Source organism: Westerdykella ornata (assembly GCF_010094085.1).
Source record: "Westerdykella ornata strain CBS 379.55 unplaced genomic scaffold EI97scaffold_10, whole genome shotgun sequence".
Classification (NCBI taxonomy): Eukaryota; Fungi; Ascomycota; class Dothideomycetes; order Pleosporales; family Sporormiaceae; genus Westerdykella; species Westerdykella ornata.
Genome location: NW_022986860.1, coordinates 167,244 through 180,472, shown reverse-complemented (window position 1 = coordinate 180,472; position 13,229 = coordinate 167,244). Strand labels below are relative to the sequence as shown.

At 52.5% G+C, this 13,229-nt stretch overlaps 7 protein-coding genes across 7 annotated transcripts; 3 read left to right on the top strand and 4 right to left on the bottom strand.

Moving 5' to 3' along the window:
• Positions 1-284: 284 nt before the first annotated feature.
• EI97DRAFT_458326 (uncharacterized protein) lies at positions 285-962 on the bottom strand (the record flags this gene model as incomplete). The annotated part of the gene is made up of 3 exons (XM_033800899.1): positions 285-435; positions 494-720; positions 774-962. The coding sequence occupies 3 exons, from the start codon at positions 960-962 to the stop codon at positions 285-287; spliced, it is 567 nt and encodes a 188-aa protein (XP_033653929.1).
• A 334-nt stretch (positions 963-1,296) lies between these two features.
• EI97DRAFT_38002 (uncharacterized protein) lies at positions 1,297-2,185 on the top strand. The gene has a single exon (XM_033795739.1). The coding sequence runs from the start codon at positions 1,631-1,633 to the stop codon at positions 2,099-2,101; it is 471 nt and encodes a 156-aa protein (XP_033653928.1). The 5' UTR covers positions 1,297-1,630; the 3' UTR covers positions 2,102-2,185.
• A 682-nt stretch (positions 2,186-2,867) lies between these two features.
• On the bottom strand, positions 2,868-3,936 carry EI97DRAFT_37946 (uncharacterized protein). The gene has a single exon (XM_033795715.1). The coding sequence runs from the start codon at positions 3,597-3,599 to the stop codon at positions 3,069-3,071; it is 531 nt and encodes a 176-aa protein (XP_033653927.1). The 5' UTR covers positions 3,600-3,936; the 3' UTR covers positions 2,868-3,068.
• A 337-nt stretch (positions 3,937-4,273) lies between these two features.
• On the bottom strand, positions 4,274-5,589 carry EI97DRAFT_376834 (uncharacterized protein; the record flags this gene model as incomplete). Its single annotated transcript, XM_033795580.1, has 2 exons — positions 4,274-5,225; positions 5,354-5,589. 2 exons carry the CDS (start codon positions 5,587-5,589, stop codon positions 4,274-4,276), a joined length of 1,188 nt encoding a protein of 395 aa, XP_033653926.1.
• A 148-nt stretch (positions 5,590-5,737) lies between these two features.
• On the top strand, positions 5,738-7,258 carry EI97DRAFT_433224 (uncharacterized protein). The gene has a single exon (XM_033798351.1). The coding sequence runs from the start codon at positions 5,944-5,946 to the stop codon at positions 7,090-7,092; it is 1,149 nt and encodes a 382-aa protein (XP_033653925.1). The 5' UTR covers positions 5,738-5,943; the 3' UTR covers positions 7,093-7,258.
• A 58-nt stretch (positions 7,259-7,316) lies between these two features.
• On the bottom strand, positions 7,317-10,819 carry EI97DRAFT_37955 (uncharacterized protein). The gene is made up of 2 exons (XM_033795719.1): positions 8,660-10,819; positions 7,317-8,610 (listed from the first exon to the last, which is right to left on the bottom strand). The coding sequence occupies exons 1-2, from the start codon at positions 10,590-10,592 to the stop codon at positions 7,541-7,543; spliced, it is 3,003 nt and encodes a 1,000-aa protein (XP_033653924.1). The 5' UTR covers positions 10,593-10,819; the 3' UTR covers positions 7,317-7,540.
• A 1,292-nt stretch (positions 10,820-12,111) lies between these two features.
• Positions 12,112-13,225, top strand: EI97DRAFT_501161 (S-adenosyl-L-methionine-dependent methyltransferase; the record flags this gene model as incomplete). The annotated part of the gene is made up of 2 exons (XM_033802694.1): positions 12,112-12,564; positions 12,615-13,225. The coding sequence occupies exons 1-2, from the start codon at positions 12,399-12,401 to the stop codon at positions 13,223-13,225; spliced, it is 777 nt and encodes a 258-aa protein (XP_033653923.1). The 5' UTR covers positions 12,112-12,398.
• Positions 13,226-13,229: the final 4 nt, after the last annotated feature.

Sequence of the window (13,229 nt, the reverse complement as noted above, 5' to 3'; positions counted from 1 at the left end):
GTCTTCCACCTCATAGGCGGGAAGTTTCTGTCGTAGTCACGCCTCACGGGGTGTTGAAATGATAGCAGCAAAACATCATGTAAGTTCTCCGTGCGCTTGAACGTAGTGGAGAGTGTCCATTAGAAATTACGTACTGCTCCTACATAACACCCCATCCCGAGTTCTACGTCTCTGGTTATAATACAATGTCACGGTCATTCCACTCATTCCAGTCATTTCATCGTCGCACTACGAAGTGACTACACATGTCTACTTCCTTCTGTTACTCTCAAGTTCTGCGCACTTCAAACGGCCGTGGTGGGTGCTGTGGTAGTGGTAGTAGCCGTCGCAGGAGCCGTAGCATGGGTCTTGTCAGCATCGAGCGCATGGGTGCCCTTGAAGCGTTGGCGATCCCAGAGACGGCCCTCGAGGATCTGGCCGACGAGGTTGGTGAAGCTGGAGTCGTGTTAGCAGAAGCCAACGACCTCCGGGGAGAAAAACAGGGAAGACTTACAAGGCAATAAAAGTAAATGCTTGAATCGTTTGCTTCATGCTGCACTTGTTGACAAAGGCAGGCGAGAGGTATGCACATCTACCGAAATTGTAGTCTTGTGCTGCGAAGATGTAGGCCGTCAGCCAGAGGTAGGAGAATACCCAAGCCGCTGGAGCGAAGTATCCCTTGTAGGACCTCATGGCGGGCAAGAAGAGGGCCGGGAGGTAGAGCAATGTGTCGATGGCAGCCTAGGAAAGTTAGCCCAATGGCCACATACGGTAAGGAGCAAGTGTATACGTACGATCGTGAGCCAATATATCAAGTGCGTGTTGTGACTAAACTTTGCGACGAAGTAGGCGGAGATAGACATCACTATCACGGAAGAGCTCCAGTGCAAGAAATGGTTTGCGAGGATCAGAGGACGGTGGAGCTTGTTTGAGCGTGGGGCGGCAGCAGTGCCGTAGTCATTGGTAGCGTGCACGCGAGCCATGGTGAAGAATAGGTGGTTGACAGTGGAGTAGTGAAACTGGTAGAGGGATTCGTTCGGGAGGGTTTATGCGCCCTTTGTGCTGAGGAGTGGTGGAATGTTGGATTGATGGAATGCTCGAGGGATAAGACGACGTCCAAACACTATTTATCTCGCTTTACTTGTCTACAGCTTCTGTGCCGTAGGACCGTGTCACGTTGACGTATGCCGCCTTATGCGTTCTCTTAAAACCATATTCTCGGGGCCGGGAACACTGCCAATGATTTTGAAATCACCGTACTCGTGGCACCTTGAAGGATATCGTGCAGTGACACACGCTCACCGCTCGGCATCCTATCCCGATGTCGTGTCATCGTTATCGTGATCACAGGCCCGGCCGAACCGCTCGGTGATAGGGTAGATACTGTGGCGATTCACACTTGCAGAGTTTTGGGTGCGTGGTTATAACCTTTTATTCGTCCATTTCTGGCCTGCATACAACTGTTTTCGATAAACTTCGAATTTTCTAGTCACGCTCGGCCGGGGCTTGACTCAGGGATTCGACTGAGAAATCCCCGGGGCACGCACTTTCTGTGACTGCTGTGAGCCTAAGCCTGTTTTGTTGTGCCAGCTGCATCAGGCTGAGTAAAGATCGTCACCATTGGACCTGTTGCATTCACATCGTCCCATAGATGTGGCTCCAAGGTCGGCGTCGTCAGTATTCGACAAATCATTATTCAATTTTGCTGAGAAAGCATTTGGTCACCTCGTCGTCGCGTGATATTCTTCTCTTGGAGGCGGCAAAAAAAGCGCGCGCGTTGCAAAGAGGGTCGTCGATGGAGAACAACAAACACAGATCGCGATCTATGACGTCAGCAGGACAACGGACGTTAGTTGACCTTTGGCTTCAAGAAAGGTGGCACATCTCGGTAGACTCTCTGTACCGCAGGATATTCCAGGAGCAAACGGACAGGTTTTTACTTGTCTTGACACTGTGTATGCAGACAGTGTGTATCTTCGCTGGCCTACTGTGTAGATCCAAACTCTGCACCCTAGTCACCATGCAATTTGATCTACCGTGCATAACGGCATCATCTGCGGTCAGTTTTCCACCACACCAGTCTCGGAACTTATTTTCCGTTCCTGTTTCTATTGGTTCGTGAACATCAACCCCCAAGTTAGTCTCCGCGGTAGTGTACTTTGTCGAACACCAAAAGACCAACGGCGGGTGTACTCTTAGTGACGCTCGGAACATTATTTGAAATCCTGCAAAAGACGCCCATTTTGTGTACAGTAAGAACCTAGCGAACCTACACCAGATCTCTATAAGGTTAGCAATACGGAATGCGAATGTTAAATAATTCGGTGTTAGCCAAATCACTAGCGCACCACAGTGCAAATGGCTCGGCTTCAATTAGAAGCACTGTATATAGGTGCATACTATACAGGCGGCGACAGAACATTGTTATTGGCAACATTCTGAGCGGATTATAACAAGCCAGAAACACTGAATAGAAGCCAACGCAACGTGAAAAAATCTTGGTGCAATAAACCTCTACGGGCGCAGAAACCAATAATCTGTCTCTGTTCAATTTCGCATCTAGAAACTATTATCTTGCTATGCTGTAAGCAGGGGAGCGCCACCCAAAACGTAGCTGCCAGTTCTCTTCCATATTCTCCACGAATGACCAAAAAGTCGATGTTGCATTTCACGGTAGTAATCTTTTAACATAGAAGCCCTGTACTAGGCAAATAACAACCGTGATGGTGAAAGTGCTGTGACCTTGCACATTGACTTTCCGGAAACTAGCAAAATCAACCAACATCACAGGCTTATAGGCAAAAAAAAGTTCAATCTGTGAAAATCTAGGCTACGAGAAGCATTGTAGCAAATGATCACTGTTGATTCGGAGTGAGCTTGGAGGTCGCCAGATAACTCTCAAATTCAGATTGATTTTCGTTAAATATGCAAACGCGATGAGATAGAAGCTATGAATGGTAAATGCTTGAATATTAAAGGATGAATAGCGGCTAAGGAAGGAAAAGAGACGGAAAAGAGGGAACTCAAAAACTCCTTGTATCAAGTCCTAAAAATATGGCAACAATTTCCCTGCCGCGCAACACCAACCACTAATAGTATCGAATATAAGGCCCATCCGTCGACTTCGACCACTCCAAATAGGTACTGTCACCCGTAGGCGCGAACTCGTAGCCCTTCTTCTGTCCAGCCGGGCAATCAAAGACGAAATTCCCCCAGTCAACAGTGGCCTGGCCGCTTGTTGGGACTCTCAACCTGCCGAGCTGCACGTCACGGTAGTTTGACGGAGGTCCCCAGCCCGGACTGGGTCCAGTAGCAATCTGGGACGAGGTAAAGGCGTCGATGATGCTGGGAGAACTGGTTGGATAGCCATCGTCGCGCTCGAACTTGAGTTCGCATTTGCGGCCCCTTGTCGCTTCAGGGAAGTTGAATGTTACGAGCGTGGAGATGTCGTCGTTGCCATTTTGCACGCGGGAGACCTTGCCGGTACCGACGTTGTATTCGATGCGACCGTTGTAGCCATGGTAGATGGAGAGAGTCTCGGGAATGATGGTCTGTCCGATAGGGATCCCTGCGATGACAGAGGCGAGGCTGAAAACAGCGGTGGCAGCGATGAGCTTCATGTCGTATGTTGTTCCAGAAAGGATGAGATAGGTTGGTTCGGAGGTAAAGATAAAGGTAGATGTTGATACGATGATCCTTGCAAGAGTGGATAGAAAACTGCTTGTTGTGCAAGTAAACTCTTGCTCGAGATTACGCCTTCTTTATATCCACTGCCGGGGGCCTTCAGTAGTGGTCAGTCAGCATGAGAGTGATGGTATTTGCACCGCCGATTCCAATTTAGAACTCGACGCAGTTACGATAGCGTGCCTCATGGACCCGCGCAATACACCGGCATAGTGTGAGACATGATATTTCGTGTCCTTCGTATCGGCCATCGAGTGGAGGCGCATGCCATCACATGAGATGAATATGTTCACATTCTGACAAGTGGCGTAGTTATCATATCGATCGGTCAAAGTAACATCCCTATCGAAAGCTGGTTGAGATTTAGAGCGGAGGCAGCGTGTGGAGGAGCTGAAAAGCCACGCCTCGTTCTCATTGCTCGACATATTTTGGTAAGCCGGGGTACTTGACTCCAGCTGAGCAGACCACTCGTAAAGCATCACGCTGTCTCCAGCTGCGGCGTAGTATAGCTTGCTGCTTAGCCAGCACGTCATTCTTTGTTTGGTTGTGTTGATTCTAATTATGGTGCGGCTCATGTTTTCGAGGGTTGTAACCATTAGTCGTAGCAACTTCAATATTGCCAGAGACAGACCAGTCGGTCGTAAAAACTCGTGGTGACAAACGCCCTTTTTCCGTTTTCCGCCAACTGCGGTTGGCAGTCGCTGCCATAGTTCATGCTCTTGTGCTTCTCGAATCTTGCGAGTATGTCAAAGTGCCAGCTACCGCTTGCGCTTTGTGAGAGCCTTAGAATCCTGGCACCCGCATGCATACAAGATGCTAGCAGGAGTATAGAGCATTGCTCGTCGGCTGAAGTAGGGGCGGTCTTCAGATCCAGCAACTTGAGCCGCCAAACTCCGCCTCCAAGGCTCAGCTCTGCCAGAACGGTGCGGCGACCTATAGGCGGTAACTCCAATAACCGTATGCGATCATCATAACTTCCAGTGAGCACCAGGTCCTCTCTTCCCTCGACCACAACAGGTAGTATAGCAGTGACGCCGGCTCCATGAATTCTTTTGTCGGTCCACGGCATTTTTAGGTCCCCTGAGTGGAATATAGAGGATTCGTCGAGCACGCATTGGAGGTTCGCTGCCACGTCAGAGAATCTCAGTGTACTGTCATCGCCGCCGGAATATAGGCCAAGCCCATCGGGAGTGAAAGCAATGGTCCATGCTTCGAGGTCATGCGTGCACAAGGTAGCATTAGTGGTCTCCCCTGAGATGCCACCTAAGCTTATTTCTCCTGAGGATAGCGACATGGCGACCGCCGGTCTGCTCGGGTGCCATGCGAAGGCTGTTACGAGCACATCCTCGGGGAAGTATTGACAAGTCCGAAGGTGAGAGATGGAAGGCTCGGCATCTGAGCTGCTGGACATCGAGGGGTCATGATTCTGTGAGCCAGTGAATTGATAGAGACCGATAGAGCCTGTCGAAGTCGCTACGCCAAAGACAGATGGGGGTTGATATGATGGCGCAAAGTGTATGTCTAATATTGCAGAAGGTGTGGGCAGGGTCTGAAGAACAGCTCTATAAGACAGTCAGGACGTGCCACTGGCAGCCATTTATAAATTGAGCTCTAAATTGTAAATTGACCGACGTCCTCTCAATCAAGAGAAAATGGGAAGGTCTGAAATGAGGATGAAAAATTGACTCACATATTTTCAGCACCAACACGAAGTAGGACCAAACTGCCATTGCGTTGCTGCGTTTTCTTCACTGCCGCTATATCCGCAACGATCGTATTAGAACCATCTTCGGCGTCCTGAGAAGCCTCCTGCTTCTCGAGGTTATAGGTGCCGATCAGCGCAAATTTGGGGTTTACTGGCCAGAACTCAATGCAGCTAGGAGGCAAGTCGAGAATCAGGGAATCCAAAGGCTCAATGGACAACATATTCCTGTATAGCGCAATATCTCCTTTTCAACTGTTATGCTGCCTTGAAGTCTGCACGAAACGAGGGAGGTGACTTTGATGCTTACTAAGCATATCCGCCTCCTCCCACTGCTTCGCGATTCATTCATACTTCTTGATCCAGACAGATATCCACACTTTGCAGGCAATTCGACAGTAACCTCTCTACCCATAACGTTATCCTACCTAAGTACTCTCACCCGCACCTGCACGTTGGTGAATAATAAGCACGTGAAACCGTGTATACCTGCCTGCGAGAGAAGCCGAACTCAAGAGGCAACTCTTACCCGACCTCGGTTGATCGCAAGTGCGCCATCAACACCATAACATATATCTATGACGACTCCTCCATCGTCAGCGAACTACGAAGCTCCAGCAACCTCCAATACACCGGCCATGGCAGAAGAACCGCATCCCCCGCCATCCACAACCACAGCACCAGACCCCGCGCTCCCAACCACGACTCCCTCATCATCGTCCTCGCCATCGCCACCATTATCAAGCTCAAGCTCCCCAGAAGCACCCTCCTCCTCAGCCGCAACACCCACCCACAAGACACCCCGTTCAACCCTCCAAACCCTCCGCATCCTCCTCCTCCGCACCCTCCACCGCCTAGCCACCAAAACCGACCGCACCCTCACCCGCCTCTCCACCCTCCTCAGTACCCCCCGCGGCATCGACGTCTTCCTCTGCACAATAAGCTACACGCTCAAATTCCTCTCCGCAGCCATCACCAAACACCTCAACCGCAAACTCTCCACACTAGCGGCATCTGTGGCCCAAAAAGCCGACGAGCTACTCCTCCTACCGGGCGAGTCTTTCGTAGCTACCTTCCCGGCTCCGAGGCGCGATGCCGTGCTCGCCAAGGCGGCGAAGAGCAGCCAGGCGCTGTACGCTGTGATTTCCGACTTCCGCATCTTTGTGCGGTTGTGGGGGTTATTGGGGTTGTATACGTGGGCGAAGGGGGAGTGGAAAGGTGCTGATGGTGCTGGTGCTGCGCGGCAGAGGAAGAGTTGGAAGGAGAGGATCTTGAAGGGTATCACGTGGGCGGAGATTGGGTCGTTGGTGGCGTTCCAGGTGCTGGAGAATGGGGCATACTTGTCGTCAAAGAAGGTGTTGACATCGGAAGCATGGGCCGGGGAACAGGGAGCCGCGCGGGAGACGAAATGGTGGTTATGGTCGTGCCGGTTTTGGGCAGCGTATGTGGTGCTGGAGGGTGCAAGGCTAGGCACGCTTTGGTACTATGCGGGTGAGGAGGACAGGGCGCTGGAGGCGGATGGGGAGAAGGAGGGGAAGCTGGTGAGGGAGAGGAAGAGGGCGGAGGATCGGTTATGGTGGAGAGATATACTCAGCAATGCTGGGTATTTCCCTTTGACGCTTCACTGGAGTGTCGATGGGGGCTTGATGGGCGATATGGCTGTTGGACTTTGCGGTATGCTAGCCGGTGGTGCGAACCTGTTGGATGCGTGGCAGGCAACGGCGTGATGAACGGCAAGGAGTAATACCAGATTGAGAGAGATTATGCGGATGCTGAGTTTTGGAGGCGTCTCCTTCAAATGATCTGAAATCTTTGGGTCCTTCAGAGGTGTATAAGTACCTATTGTTTGTATCCATAGTGTACATATCTGAAATGTCATGATATTCAGCCCAGCTTTTGCTGCAGAGACTATGTGTCTGCCCAGGCACGCCAGTTCGTAACCTAGAATCCGCCGATGCATTAATAATACTCCATTCTGACGGAACGCCGTTCGCCAAAGTTACGGACCAAAACAGAAACGCTTCAACGACAAGACCCCAACCAGGCAAAAGAGTCGATAACATACACAGCAGGGTATCAAAACTCGGAAACTCGCCCGCTCCAAAATCGCAACATACGAAGAACACGGTCCTCGTGGTCCAATCCTCTATCATCGTCACACTCTCTGAGCACCATCTAAGCGCTCCCAGGAGGTCCACCGCCCATATTCAACAGGATGTCCAGCATATCCATGCCACCGACATCCGGACCCATGGCTGTCTGAGTGATATCGGCACCCCATTGATTGAGCAAAGGATCAAGCGGCAAGGTCAACCAATCCTGATCGCCTTGGTTGAAACTGCTCGAATTATCATAGCCATTGACATTGTTATAATTCTGGTTTTGCTGCATGTAGTCGAAGCTGGAGCCGTTCGGGTTGAATCCCGGAGGCGGCATGAGAGAATGTTGACCCGAGTTGGGGTCGTACGGTTCGGCTGAAATGCCCCAGAGGGAGGGGTTGGGCGTTTGGCGACCAGATGTGAGATTCAGTGAAGGCGATCCGGGCACGGAAGTGGTAGCGCTCGTATAGCCAGCTCCTGGGCCGCTATATGGGGGTTGTAGATGCTGCCCTGCGCCATTCTGAGATTGAATTGGTTGACGAGGAGGGCCCATCGTCGGTGTCAGTGCGCCGTTTCGAGTCGGAGAACGGCTCCCAGCACGGGAGATACCTGTTGAAGCATTGGCTGAGAGGCGGACAAACCTCGACCGAATGCGTCTGGTGAGCGTCTCCACCAGCTCGGCAAACCGATTGCCAACGTGAACATCGTCGACAATTGACGTCCGAAGGGCTCCCACTGCGCGATCCAGAAGACCAAGGGAGTAGGCCACATCGTCCTCCGTGGCACCCAGAGCAAAAGTTTTAAGAAGTATGATGGCGACTGAGACGATGCGGAAGAAGGTGCGCACGGGTGCATGGCGGAGGTAGTCCCCTGGATACAGTCCTTCCACGACGGCCTTCAACACATTGCGACTGGCGTCGATGACCTCAGAGATGTAGTGCCGGTCATTGCCATACCATTTGACGAGGGTACTGAACGGAATCGCGCCGCCATCGCGATCCCTTGAGGACCCGTTCAGGTTTGAGTGTTGCTGCTGCGGCGTATTGTGGGTACAACGTTCCACCACGGCCTGCAACGCCAGTGAGTTGAGGTAGACGCGAGTGTACTCATACTCAATAGTGAGGACGTATCTGAGTTGCTTAGGGACTGAGAAGGAATTAGAATGGGTGGCTTTCTCCAGGTGAAGGGCTCGTACCTTTGTCTGCCAAGGCGAAAGACCTACTCCAGTCCAGCAGCGGAGTCTGAAAGTAACGCAATAGTTCTTCATATTTGCCCGACTTCAACAGGTCACGCGTCTGTCGACGGTTAGGGAACAGTTTCTGATTGCCCATGTCCATTATCAGGGCTATCCTCGACCAGAAGTCAAGCACAAGATCCTGAACTGCATGGCGATGTTGGGTCGCCACAGACTCGAATGGCAGGCGCTGTCCGTCCGGTCCCGACGGGCGCATACCAAGGTTTGGCGGAGGCGGCTTGATTTGTGCAATGCGCTCTTCATAAAGCTCATTGGGCGTCTTGGTTGGTATCTGGTAGTTACGCTCGAGCTTAGGGAGCATTGTGGTCAGACCTAATCGACCGCTTGTCTGCGTGATGTAGATTTTCAAGAGGTCTTTGAGATGGTTCTTTCGGCGGAAGTAGGCCTTCACCGTTGCATGCGATAAATGGCGATTTTCCTCCTCAAACTCAGCTTCGCTGGTATCATCAAAAACACCGATCTCGAATGCAAGTGCAGTGGCATTTCCGAGCAGCATCCAGCACATGCGGTCACTTCTCCAGCAGGGTTCAAGCCAACTATCGATGCGCTGTCCTCCACTGGCTTTGTTCTCGGCCCTCGTGTCCACTTCCCCGAGATCATCTGGGAGTACGAGTTCGTCGTCATCGTCGCCGGGTGGGAAGTGAAGAGCGCGCGGGTGCCATTCTGTGAGTAACATAAGGCTCTCCACGGTACCAAGAGTCCGGAGTCCTTTGCGTGACAGTGGGTTTGTGTCCGAGCCAGGTTGTTGGCCAGCACCACAAAACCCGCCGCCGAACTGTTCCTGTCCGAATATCATGCGGTCAATCATTCCTTTGAGATAGTCCCAGTACTTGCTGTGCATATGATAACCACGAGTCCTGGCGCCGCCCGTGTTGGGTATGACGAACCGAGAAGTGATGGTGAGTATTGTCACAACCAGCATAGGTTCCTCCTTGAGGAGCTTAGCGTGAAGTGCGTAATCCCGGTAGTCGGGCACGACGATTGGAGTCAGTGGGGAGAGGTAGGTATAGAAATAGTCCATATAGGCAATTGCCTCCTTTGCGGTCAACCAGCCTGCGCGCACCAAACGGAATCTGCGCCACGCTTGTATGGCTGCTGGGAGGGCAGGGTCATTGCGAGGCTCCGGCAGTATTGGGACTTCCGACTGTTCTCGAGCTGGTTCGAAGGATGGCTCAGGGGCCGGGGGAGCTTGGTTCCTGTTGTCGAAATTGTTCGTGGACGTCATCTGAGGGCTGACAAAGCGCGTCGAGGATGTCGGCGTCGGGGCTGTGACCATAGCTGGCTGAGCATGATTCGAGCCGCTGCCAGTGCGGTGGTGGACAATGTCGCCATTGCGTCCAGCGGCCTCGAAGAGCAAGTTCAGGGCATCATGTCCACTGAAGACCTCCTTGGTCTGCAGTATGCCAGCGGTCGCATTGCTCACATTCTGGTCATCCTCCTCGTTGCGCGGATTTTCGCTCGTGTTCGATTGTGTCGTGGGCCGTCGCAAAGGCTCATATCTTCCCACAGAGCCACCGGGGGTCAGGGGCTGGGAGACATAGTTCCCACTCGGAGGGCGCGCAACGTGAATGATTTCGGGCGCGGTGCGTGAGCGCTTCCTACCATTGCGGATCTCGTAGTCGTCGAGAGTCTCGTCCAGGTCTTGGCCATCTTGTCCCTTCCTCTTTCTACGAGTCGCGGAGAAGAAGCACTCCTTGCTCTCACGTCGGCAGCGAACACAGGGTGGGTCATGAGGGTTGTCAACGGGACCTAGATCGCAGCGGACCTTGCGGCGCCTGCAAGGGATGCAGGCCTGGTAAGTGCGAGTGTGCTGCTGAGGCGGACGCGTAGCCGGCGGAGAGGCATTGGACGCGCTCCCCGACACGGTTGACATCTGGGAGTGTGATACGCGGCGGTAGTTCGTTCGGCGATGTTGGTTCGGCTTAGGGTTGCCGCGGCAGACGTGAAGGGGAACAGTAAGCCGCACTGATCGGCGAAACGCTGGGGACAGCTCGACGGTTCGCGGTGGTACCTGGGGAGGGATTTCAAAAGGGGTCAGCGCTCTTCGGTAGAGACGCAGAGGAGCTTCGCGGGTTACTGGCAACAATGAATTGCCTTGTAGGTCTGTTGATGTTGAAATGTGGCTAGGTGCTCGGCGGGAGTCTGCCGCGCACGTGGCCGGTGGCCAGTGCACTGCGGGGAAATTCAACAACAAGAGAACAGCAGAGAGGAGAGTTCGAAAACTATCGAGTCATCCCGGCTTGTCTACTCCTTTGCGTCATTGCCTTCCTCTCCCTCTCCCAACTCCTCTCCGTCCTCACCGACAATCCAGCTGACGGGGAGACGAAACCAGTCAGGTACATGCGGTGACAGCCATGTGACCAGATTTGTGTTGTGAACATATGAACATGTGGCGCAGAATTGGTTTGCATCCAATCACGACCGGGAACTACTGTAGAACGATTGAGATGCAAAAGGCGGAGGCGGAGTTGTGGGATTGAGCCATTGGACTTGGCAACGAGAGCGATCATGCCAGCTGTTCGGTCGTGTTCTGCCAGAGCACAATAGAACCGAACGGAGCCTGTGCAGTTCCAAACGCCCTGGATTCAGTCAATTGATCGAATACCTACGAGACGGGGTGCCAATTGATTATAGCAGCGAAAAACCTGGTGTCGGAGCCCTACTGTGTACAAAGTATGGCACGATACTGGATCGAAAGACTTTTGCTACAGTATGACTGATGTACGCGGCCGCAAAGTTGGTGTACACTTTACCTAAATATGTGTGGGAGTAACATGATCAATATTGAATCCAGCAATAGGTTTCGTGAGGTCAATGCAAGTGTAAATCTTATCCTGGGCATCTTTGGCAGCAAACGCTCGACACAGAGACAGGAGTCCCAGAATTTCTATTGCTTCTGTCTTCGTGCTCATGTTGCGCAGCGCGGACTCTGGATCCCGGGTGACATGCACCGTCTGGCCTTGTCGTTCCAAGGGTACGGTATGATTTTCGTCCCCTATGTGTATGAGAGCGCAATATACTTTTCACTGTTGCTGAGCGATGTCTTGTGGATCGAAGACCGGAGAGGCGAAGATGTGGAGGACGCACGTTCGATCGTTGGTAGCCTGATCTCTCTCCTCTCGGTCGACAGTTGCTGTTAGATCCCTGCGAGTACAACGCGCGAGTTTACGGGGCTGCATCCTCGTGGGTTATGCGGCTTGGCCTTTAGATAGTTCGTGAGAGAGTTGGCGCAATTGATGTCTCCAACGGTATCGAAATCCCCTGTCGTGAGGTTCGGAACCATGCCATATACTGTTAGGACGTACAAGGCTGAGACAACGCAGACCATGCATCTCACACATCGCTCTTGTAGCCTGACGATGAGCGTGTGGCTGAAAAGGTACAGTGCTATGAAGATCTCGAACTGATGAGTTTCAGAAGTCCAGTCCTGCAGCAACAGAGGTAAAATACCGCAGTGTTTCGACATGCACGCAAACAGGGAGCGCTCTTCTGCTAGTAATCGGACCTGAGACACGTGAAAGCATCAGAAAAAGAATCTGTAGTATAGCTACTCACGCTACTATGCTCCACCGCGGTGTACCTCATAAACCCCGCATTCCCCGCAGTGATCTACATTCTTTTGGTTAAGACGGTCGAGCTCTCCCAAAACCTCATCTCTCGCACTTATCTCAGTCTTACCATGGCAACCGCTGCGCCAACTTTATCTTCGCAGGAAGTGAACAATGCACGATTCAATGCAGAGGCCGCCGAGTGGGACAACAACAAGAAGCATGTCGAGAGCGTCCAAAAGTGCCTTGAGGCTCTGCTCCGCTACGTTCCTGAACTAGCCGACGAACGTGGAAAAAGCAGGTCTCGCAATGTTGACCTCTGTCGCCGTGGGACTAACGAATGGTAGACTTCGATGTGCTAGAAATCGGTTGCGGGACCGGCCTCCTTTCGCTGCTCCTCGCCCCTCGCGTTCATTCGCTCGTCGGCGTCGACACCGCGGAAGGCATGATTGATGCATTCAACAAGAAGGTAGCGGCTTTGCCCAGTCCTGACAAGGCCAATCTCGCTGCTGTCAATGTCCTAGTTCAAGACGCAGACGACATACATGTACAAGGTGCGGCAGCAGCCCTCGCGACGCGTCGAGGGGAGTCCGGCAAAGACCACCCCTACAGATTCGACTTGATAGTGTCGCACCTGACGCTACACCATGTCCCCGAAATGGCTCCCCTGATTGTGACACTCTTCCAGTGCCTCAAGCCTGGTGGCCGGATAGCACTGACAGACTACGAGGACTTCGGGCCGGAGGCGGTACCCTTCCATCCCAAGAGCAAGAGGGAGGGCGTACAGCGCCATGGTATCAAGAAGGAGGAGGTAGAGACGATCATCCTTGGCGCTGGCTTCAACGAAGTGCGGGTCGAACGCGCATTCGTCCTTCGCAAGGAGGTAGAGGCTGAAAACGGCAAGCCGGAACGCGAGATGGATTTCCCATTTCTGATATGTCTTGGCCGGAGGAGTTGAGGGT